At 43.6% G+C, this 12,500-nt stretch overlaps 2 protein-coding genes across 2 annotated transcripts in view; one reads left to right on the top strand and one right to left on the bottom strand.

Moving 5' to 3' along the window:
• Positions 1-2,381, bottom strand: part of LOC135094459 (proton-associated sugar transporter A-like) — a 25,966-nt gene extending 23,585 nt beyond the window's left edge. Inside the window, 3 exon segments of the mRNA XM_063994557.1 lie at positions 72-154; positions 1,071-1,238; positions 1,896-2,381. The gene's annotated coding sequence lies outside the window, so the exon portion shown is untranslated.
• Positions 2,382-6,121: 3,740 nt separating this feature from the next.
• LOC135094460 (low-density lipoprotein receptor-related protein 6-like) overlaps positions 6,122-12,500 on the top strand; it is a 21,859-nt gene continuing 15,480 nt past the window's right edge. Inside the window, 10 exon segments of the mRNA XM_063994558.1 lie at positions 6,122-6,301; positions 7,902-7,987; positions 8,620-8,748; positions 9,358-9,551; positions 9,732-9,942; positions 10,431-10,541; positions 10,909-11,122; positions 11,246-11,409; positions 11,491-11,664; positions 12,118-12,348. Of these exon segments, the coding sequence (XP_063850628.1) occupies positions 6,250-6,301; positions 7,902-7,987; positions 8,620-8,748; positions 9,358-9,551; positions 9,732-9,942; positions 10,431-10,541; positions 10,909-11,122; positions 11,246-11,409; positions 11,491-11,664; positions 12,118-12,348 (1,566 nt within the window). The 5' untranslated portion in view covers positions 6,122-6,249.

A 12,500-nucleotide genomic window follows, 5' to 3' on the forward strand; every position in this document is an offset into this window, starting at 1 on the left:
ATAATAATAATAATAATAATAATAATAATAATAATAATAATAATAATAATAATAATAATAATAATACTCACTTTATTTCTGGTCAGGATTTTCTCGGCTTCTTCATTTTCTCAATATTTTCATTTTCCTCTTTTTCCTCTCTCTTCATTCTTCCCTATAAAGAAAATTAATTATTGCAAGTTATATATACTCTCTCTCTCTCTCTCTCTCTCTCTCTCTCTCTCTCTCTCTCTCTCTCTCTCTCTCTCTCTCTCTCTCTCTCTCTTTCTCTCCATCCTTGTTAATTTACTGAGATGGTTATTCATTTATTTATTTATTTAAGATACACTGTAAACAAGACTTTCCCTCTTTTATTCCTTTTCTTGGCTAATCTCTTCCCAACATGCATGGAACACAAACAAGTAAATAAATAAACAAATAAATGAATAAACAAACAAACAAACTGATCAATAAACAAAGGAATAAATTAAGAAAATAAATCTAGCCTATCCAAACCATTAAAATCTCCTCTTTTCTCTTATTTCCAGTACTTTAGGCATAACCATAGGCCTATGCAGCACTCATAGCCTATTGACACCCACCCTGCACCTTCACAAAATACAAAACTGAAAAAATAATCATACAAAAACATTACCAGCCATCCTGAATTAATTCCACATATTTTCCCAAATTTCACCTTAACTATAGGCCTATCATGGTGCCTGAGCCTATGTAGTCATCATCAGACTATTCCTCTATTAGCATCAAGACTCAATACTCATGTGAATGTTGGCATTTTTACACCAGAAGTAAATTAATTTGAGTGCCCACAAACTTTCTTCACTCTCCCACCTAACAGTCTTCCATTAAGTTGTTAGTGCTAGGACATTAGGAAGCTTTAAGAGAAGATTAGACAGGTTTATGGCTGGGGATGATAGGTGGAAATATGTAGGTATATTTCATACAGGGACTGCCACGTGTAAGCCTGATCGCTTCTTGCAGCTTCCCTTATTTCTTATGTTCTAAGTCTCAATCGTACTACTACAAGTTGCAAATGAAGCATGTAAGTTGCCTGCACTCAATTCACTCACTTTTCAGAGGCTGGTAGTGATGGCAGGCACTGTTCACACGGCAGCAAGTCACTCCAGCGGGGACGCCCCCACTGGTGGTGCACGCTGCCCCCACACACGCTGCCCTGCTCCGGGACACTGGCTGCTGCACACACCACATGACTGCTGCTGGGTCCACCCTATATCTGCCTATATCGGGGTAAAAATGTGGTTTTTAAAATAATGATCTACACAATCAAGGGACTGGCAGTGAAATGAAAGAAATAAATCAAAGTAAACCTAACCTAACCCTCAGGTAAAAAACACTAATGTTATTTCAATATTATCCACATATTCTTATTTACATCCTTATGTTACTTTATTTATTTATTGTTATTGCTATTTTTTTATGGGGTAAAGTAGAGTGGTCTACTACTACTACTACTACTACTACTACTAATGCTAATACTAATACTATTACTACTACTATTACGACTACAGTCCCTTTCCACCAGGAGCAAACAGGCCTAAGTGTGTGTGTGTGTGTGTGTGTGTGTGTGTGTGTGTGTGTGTGTGTGTGTGTGTGTGTGTGTGTGTGTGTGTGTGTGTGTGTGTGCTGCCTTGTCTGTGCCGCCCTGTGGGGGGCTGGCGGCCCCGTATACAGACAACACTAGAATAAATGAATAATAAAATAACTACAAAATATACAAATGGCCATTAGGTCTTCCCTCTCATATATCTCTCTTGACCTTGTTCCAGCCTCTAGCGGCGTGACCTGACCCCGGGGGAAAGGCCACGCCCTCACGCTGCCACAGGGATCAGGAGGAAGAAGGAGGAAATGTCAAAAAATCATAGTCAAAATCTTGCCTCTGTGTTGATTGTTGTTGTTGGCAAGGCAGCGAAGACGTAGTGGTCCTTATGACCCCTGGTGACGCCCTGCGAGGCTACCACAGGCGTGACAGCTAGCCGGCCTTCTTCAGGAAGACACAGGATGGCTGCTGGTTGCCGTGATGGACGGACACCTGAGGCTGGGCAGGTGGAGCAGGACGAGCTAGATGGTCTCGGGGACAGTGTTGCACCACAGGCACAATGGGTCAGGGGACAGACGCAGACAGGGGTGCAGGTGAGCTGTGAGTGTTGTGTGGCTCAGGGGAAGGTGGGCGATGGCGACATCTAGGACGCGGGACGTTTGCCGGGTCCAAGGCTGCAGGGAAGAGTGTCTGGTACTGGCCCATGGAAGTAATGCGTAGGGTACCACCAAACACGTTGTCCCAGTCCGTGCAGCAGACGCGCGAGATGAGGCGTTTGGCAGAGGAGAGAGGGAGAGGAGCAGTGTCTTGTTTACCTAAGAGAGGGCCATCTTGGCTCCGGCGTGCGGGCACCATTGGAGGGTTATCTTTCAGCCCTGAATGTTGAGGAGGAGATATTGCTGTGTGCTGTGGACAAGAGTTGTCGACGTGCATGAATGGCAGGAGGGCAGATGAAGAGATAAGAGGGAGTCTGTAAACCACAGCCTTGCCTCTACTCGAAGTTTCACGGTTTTAAAGTGTTTTTATGGTTTCAGTGAGATTAACAAAATTTTTACACGATTAACAGCAGAAACACTTTTTTAAAAGTCTTGTTGAAGCTGCACAAGAATTTTTCAATTTTTTTTCTTTTTTTCGGTTCTAGGGACAGATTAACAAGATTTCTACATTATTAACAAGAGAAACACTCTTGAGAGCCCGGCTAATCATCGTTGAAGTCTTTGAAAATAGTCGTATGATATAACCTCCTTCATTAACAGAAAATGTCAAAACCTTTCAAGATCTAACTCCCCTCGTGATTTCTGGCATCTAGCCAAAAATATCTCCAATAACTTTGCTTCTTCTTCTTTCCCTCCTTTATTTCAACCAGATGGCACCACTGCTATAACATCTATTTATAAAGCTGAACTCTTTGCTCAAACCTTTGCTAAAAACTCTACCTTGGACGATTCTGGGCTTGTTCCTCCCTCTCCTCCACCCTCTGACTACTACATGCCACGTATTAAAATTCTTCGCAATGATGTTTTCCATGCCCTCGCTGGCCTAAACCCTCGGAAGGCTTATGGACCTGATGGGGTACCTCCTATTGTTCTCCGAAACTGTGCCTCCGTGCTTGCACCTTGCCTAGTCAAACTCTTTCAGCTCTGTCTGTCAACATCTACCTTTTCTTCTTGCTGGAAGTTTGCCTACATTCAACCTGTTCCTAAAAAGGGTGACCGTTCTAATCCCTCAAACTACCGTCCTATTGCTTTAATTTCCTGCCTATCTAAAGTTTTTTAATCTATCCTCAACAGGAAGATTCTTAAACATCTATCACTTCACAGCCTTTTATCTGATCGCCAGTATGGGTTCCGTCAAGGCCGCTCTACTGGTGATCTTCTGGCTTTCCTTACTGAGTCTTGGTCATCCTCTTTTAGAGATTTTGGTGAAACTTTTGCTGTTGCCTTGGACATATCAAAAGCCTTTGATAGAGTCTGGCACAAAGCTTTGATTTCCAAACTACCCTCCTACGGTTTCTATCCTTCTCTCTGTAACTTCATCTCAAGTTTCCTTTCTGACCGTTCTATTGCTGCTGTGGTAGACGGTCACTCTTCTTCTCCTAAATCTATTAACAGTGGTATTCCTCAGGGTTCTGTCCTGTCACCCACTCTCTTCTTATTATTCATTAATGATCTTTTAAACCAAACTTCTTGTCCTATCCACTCCTACGCTGATGATACCACCCTGCACTTTTCCACGTCTTTTCATAGAAGTCCAACCCTTCAGGAGGTAAACATATCACGCAGGGAAGCCACAGAACGCCTGACTTCTGATCTTTCTAAAATTTCTGATTGGGGCAGAGCAAACTTGGTATTGTTCAATGTCTCAAAAACTCAATTCCTCCATCTATCAACTCGACACAACCTTCCAGACAACTATCCCCTCTTCTTCAATGACACTCAACTGTCCCCCTCTTCTACACTGAACATCCTCGGTCTGTCCTTTACTTATAATCTCAACTGGAAACTTCACATCTCATCTCTAGCTAAAACAGCTTCTATGAAGTTAGGTGTTCTGAGACGTCTCCGCCAGTTTTTCTCACCCCCCCCAGCTGCTAACTCTGTACAAGGGCCTTATCCGTCCATGTATGGAGTATGCTTCACATGTCTGGAGGGGTTCCACTCATACTGCTCTTCTAGACAGGGTGGAATCAAAAGCTTTTCGTCTCATCAACTCCTCTCCTCTAACTGACTGTCTTCAGCCTCTCTCTCACCGCCGCAATGTTGCATATCTAGCTGTCTTCTACCGCTATTTTCATGCTAACTGCTCTTCTGATCTTGCTAACTGCATGCCTCCCCTCCTTCCGCGGCCTCGCTGCACAAGACTTTCTTCTTTCTCTCACCCCTATTCTGTCCACCTCTCTAACGCAAGAGTTAACCAGTATTCTCAATCATTCATCCCTTTCTCTGGTAAACTCTGGAACTCCCTGCCTGCTTCTGTATTTCCACTTTCCTACGATTTGAATTCCTTCAAGAGGGAGGTTTCAAGACACTTATCCACCAATTTTTGACCACTGCTTTGACCCTTTTATGGGACTGGCATTTCAGTGGGCATTTTTTTTTTATTAGATTTTTGTTGCCCTTGGCCAGTATCCTTCCTACATAAAAAAAAAAAAAAAAAAAAACAGATAGACAGATAGATGTATCACACAACAGTACACAAATCACCGTGCAATACACTCAGTGACAAGTGAGGAAACAGGCCCTATGTGGCGTCACTGTGGTGTACTGATGCGCTGTCTACGTGTAAATGGACAGGACATTGAGTGTGTAATGTATCTTGTCCCTGTGTGTGCAGCGAAGGGAGCAAGTCATCCTGTAGGGAGTGTGCTTGTCACACTGGTGTCTGTGCGATCGTTCGGCGCGCGCACTGAATGACAATAAGAAGAAACATACTTTTCTTTTTTTTTTCTTTTTCCTCTTTCTACTTAACATTTCATTGATCTGAGTGTGAGTGACCGTCTACCAGCCTACTCACTCACTCATCCTCGTCCACTCAACCACTTACCCTTCCATCCACCCATTTAAAGGCTGTAGAAATATAAATTTGACATATATGAATGGCAGTGTGAAGGGCTGGCCAATGAAAGACAGGCAAGACACACTGCGTCACCATCGTGGGGCAACCCTTGGATATCCTTTTAAGAATACTAGTGAGTGCACTCAGTGTGGCAGAGTTGTGGGCTCTCGGCGCGGGTTGGCGTCCATCGGCGGTGGTTGCTCGCTCTGACCATCAGTGTTCTTCAAGGAACAATAAAGAACCCACCCTTGGTGTTGTCTGTACACGCACCCGCTGGCACTGTACAGGTTCAGCTGGTACTGTGTAGCAATGAAGGGATGCCTCATGACAGTATTGCAGTGTAAGTCCCCTTAGAGCAGCACACACCAGCAGAGTAGTAGACCTCCCACAAAATGCATCCTAGCTGGGCCGCATTGCCATCACGTCCTGAGATGCGCTGTCTCCCGTAAGTGTAATCATTATTCTGCGAGGCACACACAGAGAATGCTGCTGGGACTGTCAATATGGCAGAAGTGAGGGAAATGACCACTTATGTTACTATTGTAGTTATGTTTACATATTACTTTAATTTGGAGAAAAAAAAAATGTCTACATGTTTTCTGGGATGCATATTCATAGAAAATTTTTAAATTGAAATGGCTAACTAAACTATTTGATGTAGACTTGCTATTCATGAGTGCTTGAAATAGACTCAACATATTTTATTAGCCAGGAATTTAAATGGAAATAAATTCAGATTCATTTTTTAATTAAAAGAGTCTGCCAAAATATTTTTAATTTTAAATTAAGCAAAAATTGAATTTAACAATAACAACACTGAATAACTAAAAAAACAAACAACACCAAACCAAATAAAAAAACAAAAGATATATGTTCAAAAACTTAAATACCACAAAACACGCTAAAACACCTAATTGAAACACCAATCCTAACATAGGTACTAATCTACTGCGCGGAGGGATGCGGGGTGGGGCGCGGTGCGGCTGGTGGTAGCTGGTGGCGGGGCGGAGGAGCATCAGTGTCACGGTAGCGATGAGAGAAGGGAAATGTGCAGCTGCGGATCCTTGTACTCTTCTCCTTAGCAGTGTGTGATGAGGGATGTTTTGAAATGATGATGATGATGATGAGTGGCCGCCATGCACGTGCTCATCACCTGCCTCATTGCCCACCTGTGCTTACCGGCCGCAGGTGAGAATTAGTGAGGTTTTTGGGGAAATATTTGAGTTTGTTTTGATTTTTTTGGAGGTTCGTGTTTATTTCTGGATTTTCTTCGTTTTTTTTTTGGTTTATTTTTTCTTTTTTTTTCGGGGGGTTAATTTGTTTTGATTTTTAGCAATATTTTTTTGTTTTTTGTCATGTTTTTGTTGTGGTTTGAATTTGTTTTGTGCGTGTTTTTATTTCTCTCTCTCTCTCTCTCTCTCTCTCTCTCTCTCTCTCTCTCTCTCTCTCTCTCTCTCTCTCTCTTGCAATCTAGGGTTTTGATGGCATATTTTAAGGATTTTTAAATATTAGGGTTTTTAGGGTGTGATAAACGGTATAACACCCTAATCACCCTTAAGTCACCCCGCTCACCCTAATCACCCCGAAGTCACCCTAATCACCCTCAAGTCATCCTACCTGGCCTGTGTGTCACCCTGTACCTTATGAGTTACCGTGACCACCCATTAGGTTAGGTTTGGTCAGGTCAGGTCAGGTTTGGTTAGATTAGGTTTGGTTAGGTAAGGTGAGGTTAGGTTTGGTTAGTTCAGGTCAGGTTAGGCTACGTTTGGTTCGGTTCGGTTTGGCTCAGTTCGGTTAGGTCAGGTTTGGTAAGTGACTTAAACCAAATCTGCAGGACAAGAAGTCAAGGTTTCAAGTTTGTATAGAAATTCAAAATGGAAAAAAAAAAATCTTTAATAATATAGATAAAAGAATGTACATGATTTTTAATATTTAGATGAAAAATGTACTATACAAATAAAAGTTCTACTATACAAATAAAAAAAAATATAGGTTTTTATATTAGAAAGGTTGCAGCAGCAATGATGACACAGGTGTTTCAGGTCCAGAAATGAGACACACCTGTAGAAACCTTGCCGTATGAATATAAACCCAGAAATACAAAGAAACACACGGCCAGCCATTTGCAAAATACTAGTAGCTGGAGAAGTCACACAGGAATACCTTAGGAACCAGCAACAGGAGGAGGAGGAGGAGGAGGAGGAGGAGTGTTGGTTAGCAGGGCACACAACAGCCAGCAGGACAGAGCAGGCTGATAAGGACAAGCAGGAGACAAGGAGAAGGTTTAGAGAAAAAAAGAATATGAAAAAAAACAGGAAATTTAGGTGAGAAATGACGTGAAAATCTTACCCACAGGTTTTGCTTAATTTGAAAGTGGTGGGTGGTGGTTAGGTGTGTGTGTGTGTGTCTGTGTGTGTGTGTGTGTGTGTGTGTGAGTGGGGAATTAATTTTAGATATGAGGTGATAAGGGAGATAAGAGAATACACACTGATAGGGACTGTGTGTGTGTGTGTTTGTGTGTTTGAATTTTCTTCATAATTGTTGTTGTTGTTGTTATCATTATTTTATTTGTTCTGCTTATATTTAGTTAGATTGTGAAGATCTCTTCCTCCTCCTCCTTTCTGTACCTCCTCTTTCTGTTTCTCCTCATCTTCCCCCCTCCTCCTCTGTTGCTTATGTATGCTCTTCCTTTGTGTTCCTCCTCCTCCTCCTCCTCCAGTCTTACCCACCATATACTCAGCCAGTCTCCACACACTCAGCCCCCCCCCCCCCCCTCTCTCTCCAACAGTGGGCTACCCAGAGTTGCTGTTTGCTAATCGTAAGGACATTCGCATCATTGAGGTTGGAAGGGAGAGACATCACATCATTGTAAAGGTGAGTTAATGAATGGAAGAGAAAATTTAATAAAAAAGGGAAGAAGGAAGAGAGGAATAATAAGGGGGATAGGAGAGTATTGGTTAAAGAAAGGATGTTTACTGATAAAGGGTTGACTTGTTTACATTTATTTCATAGGGTTGGAAGTGTCATGGTTATTTTTATTTCTTGTTATCGCTGCTGTTGTCATGTTTGTTTCTGAGTTGTTGTTGTTGTTGTTGTTGTTGTTGTTGACAGGATGTGATAGGATGTTTCCTGTATGATGCACTTCCTTTAATTGATGGAGTCTTTTTTTTTATCTATTTATCTATTTTTTATATGGTGGAATGGGAAAAAAAACCCTTTACTCTCTTTTTTTTCCCTTCTCTAACCACGGAAACTGGAAACTACTTAAATATTTCCCTGTACCCATCTAACACTTTTTTCCAGACCTTTATTTAAGTGGTGGAATCTTTCAAGGAGCTTTATGATTTAGAAAAGACAAAAAATAAAACTCTTTACTCATTCTCATTAACTGGTATCCTTTTTTATTCATTTATTCATTAGTATTAGTATTTAAATTTTTTACTCCACCACCACCACTACCACCATCACCATCACCATCACACTCACCACCACCACCACCACTGCAGGACGTGACAGATGCAGCATGTGTTGACTACTACTACAAGGGGCAGCTGGTGTGTTGGACAGATATCGACAATGAGCTCATTAAGTGTGTGCAGGTCAACAGCACCCATGGCACTAAGGACCATACCCAGGTGAGAGAGAGAGAGAGAGAGAGAGAGAGAGAGAGAGAGAGAGAGAGAGAGAGAGAGAGAGAGAGAGAGAGAGAGATTTGGCATGCTTTGTTTTATTATTTTATTGTATGTGTAAATATCTGTGTGTGTGTGTGTGTGTGTGTGTGTGTGTGTGTGTGTGTGTGTGTGGATGGTAGAGAGAGAGGGAGAGAGTGAGAAAGGGTTTAGAGTGTGTGGGAGTGTTTGTGTGTGTGTGTGTGCATGAATGAGTGTGTGTGAGAGAATGTGAGAGAGGGAGGATAGAGAGTTTCCTAGTATATGTTTTAGTTCAGTGTGAGAGAGAGAGAGAGAGAGTGAGAGAGGCATCTATTCTATTACATAAGCACATCTGGAAACACCTCAAAACACTCCATTTAACCTACACCATTTAAACCCACACCAGTGACAGTAAGCTCCCCAAATACACCCATTAATTCAGCCCCATTACCCACACAAACCTAGCCCATTACTCCCACTACCCCAGCCTACCCACACAAACCCAGCCTACCCACATTAATCAAGAAAACCTTATCCTCACTAACCCAGCGTACCCACTTACCCCGCTTACCTTATTCCCCCTCATACCCACAGGTGACAGTAATCTCCCGGGGCATTGTGTCCCCGGATGGCCTGGCCGTGGACTGGCTGGGCCGCAAACTGTACTGGACAGACTCGGACACCAACAAGATAGAGGTCGCTGGTCTGTACACAGCTGCCCACCGCCGTGTTCTATTCTGGCAGGACCTCGATCAGCCCCGGGCCATCGCGCTGGTGCCCTCGGAGGGGTGAGTTTGTGTGGGGAGGAGGAGGTAGTGAAGGGCTTGTTTTGGTTTGGTTTGTTTTGATTGGTGTTTTTTTACACACACACACACACACACACACACACACACACACACACACACACACACACACACACACCCACCCACCCTAACCTAACCTAACCCATTTCCCCATCCCCCTCACAGCCTAATGTTCTGGACCGACTGGGGGGAGAACCCAAAGATAGAGAGGGCAGGGATGAACGGGGATGCTGCCACCCGCACTGTCATCGTCCAGGAGGAAATATTTTGGCCCAACGGTCTTACCATCGACACAGGACGGCGAGTCATCTACTGGGCGGATGCTAAACTGTCATACATCGCTTCTGTGGACTTTGATGGCCGACGGAGGAAGAAGGTTGGTGGTGTTAGTGGTGGTGGTGGTGGTGGTAGTTTTTTGCTGGTATTGAAAGAGCAAGAGAAGGAGGAGGAGTGATACAGCAAAATTAAGAGGAGGAGGAGGAAAACTTTTTAATTGATATTGAAGGAAGAGGAGGGGGAATAATAATAGACTAAAATTAGAAGTAGGAGGAGGAGGAGGATAAAGAGTTTTTTCTCGTCTTTGAAGGAGGAGGAAGAGGATTACTGGTAGTGAAGGTGGTGGTGGAGATATGTGGAGGAAGAATAGGAGGAGTGTTAGTATGGGTGGAGGAGGACAGTTGAAGAAAAGGGAGTAGGAATAAATATAAAAGAGATGGAGAGGAGGAAGAGAAATGATAGGCAGAATAGCAGGAGGAAGATAATAAAGTAAAAAAAAGAAAAGAGAAAATAAATAAACAAATAAAATAACAAACCAACACCTTAATTATGCATGACACCTGGCCTCACCTGCCCTCATTACTTCAGGTGGTCCAGGAGAAGCTGCCTCATCCCTTTGCCCTCACCTACTTCAACCACACCCTGTACTGGACCGACTGGGAGACGAGGGCCATCCACTACTGCACCATTGATGATGGGGTGAGAGAGAGAGAGGGTAGCACAATATCATAAGCAGAATAAGCACTGTATTTTATTGGTAAGGGAGAGAGAGAGAGAGAGAGAGAGAGAGAGAGGGTAGCACAATATCATAAGCAGAATAAGCACTGTATTTTATTGGTAAGAGAGAGAGAGAGAGAGAGAGAGAGAAACTGTATGCTAATGCTGTAATATAAACAGAATAATTATAGTTTTTTTATTGATAAGTACATTAGAGAGAGAGAGAGAGAGAGAGAGAGAGAGAGAGAGAGAGAGAGAGAGAGAAATACCAGTTAGAAACATCACAACACAACACCACACAAATAAACAAACAAACAAACAAACATTCCTACACTCAACTCATTCACAGAGAGCGTGCCAGGAACAACACCAACTGGGTGCCGGCTTGTCTCCGATGTATCTTCATGTTTACGACCCAGCCCAACAGCCCCCTGCCGACACCCCATGCCAGCGGGCCAATGGGGGCTGCAGCCATCTCTGCCTGGCCGCCCCTCCTCCCACTCACTACTCCTGTGCCTGTCCTACTGGGGTGAAGCTTCTTGATAAATTTAATTGTTCAGATGGTGAGTGTTTGTGTAAATATATAATTCAGAATCTATACTCCTAGAAGAATTACATTACATATATAATTCAAAGCATACAGTCCTAAAATCCAGTTCTATTTGTGTCCTTGTCATCCCACATAGGACCAGAGGAAATGCTGATCCTGGCGCGGCGTACAGATCTTCGCCGCATCTCCCTTGACACGCCTGACCACACTGCCGTCGTGATCCCTGTGTCGGGTGTCAGGCATGCCATCGCAGTGGACTATGACCCCATTGATGCCTTTGTGTACTGGACCGATGACGAGGTATGTGTATGTGTGTGTGCGTGAGTGTGTGTTTGTAATATTAGACTTTCGTGGTGTGGTGGTGACTGGCAATGTCCGCAGGTGGAGTGCATTCAGAGGTCACGGCTTGACGGCACGCAGCAGGAGGTCGTCGTATCACGGGAGGTGCGTAATCCTGATGGTGTGGCGGTGGACTGGGTGGCCCGGAACTTGTACTGGACTGACACGTGGCCAGACCGGATAGAGGTGGCCAGGCTGAATGGGACGTCTCGGAAGGTGAGGGGGATAATAAGGTGACGGGAGGGAGCTGTGGGGTAAGTTGGTTTGGTATAGTAATGGGGATGAATGGGAGGGTGTGATAATAGGATGATGGGTTGGTGAGGGGGTGTAATGATAGGATAGAGGGGTGATTGTAAGTGATGGGACGATATGGAGATGGGTGGTGATAGCTGTGTGTGAATGGGTGATGGTGGGATAGTTTGGTTTGATAGTGACAATGGGGTTAAGTAGGGTGACAGTGGAAGGTGATAGGGTGATGGTGTAGGGGGAAAGAGGTAGTGATAGGAGATGAAGAGGTTATAATATCAACCATCACCATCTTTTTATTTATGTATTATTTTATTTATCTATTTTTATAAAGGAGTTAGAAGAGATAAGATTATAACCTAAACTACACCCTTTCCCAGCAGATCCTTAGCCTGACCTCCTGACCTCCTCCTGATCCCACAGATTCTCATCACCGACAACTTAGATGAGCCAAGGGCCATCGCGATAGACCCCGATGAGGGCCTTATGTTCTGGACGGACTGGGGGAGTCACCCTAAGATAGAAAGGGCGGCCCTGGATGGCACCATGAGGCAGCTGGTGGTGGGCACGGACCTGGGCTGGCCGAACGGGGTGGTTATTGACACCAAGCTGAGGAGAATCTTCTGGTGTGATGCTAAGATGGACGTTATCGAGGTGGGTGGTGGTGGTGTTGATTAGGAAATAGTTTTTTTTCCTTTTTTTTTTTTTTTTTTTTTTTTCTTTTTTCTCCTGTAATGGTGGAGTGGTGTTGTGGGCATTTGATGGGTGTGGTTGGGTGTCTGTTTTGGTGTTTTGGTTAAAAATGG

This window comes from Scylla paramamosain, chromosome 45 (genome assembly GCF_035594125.1).
Source record: "Scylla paramamosain isolate STU-SP2022 chromosome 45, ASM3559412v1, whole genome shotgun sequence".
Taxonomy (NCBI): Eukaryota; Metazoa; Arthropoda; class Malacostraca; order Decapoda; family Portunidae; genus Scylla; species Scylla paramamosain.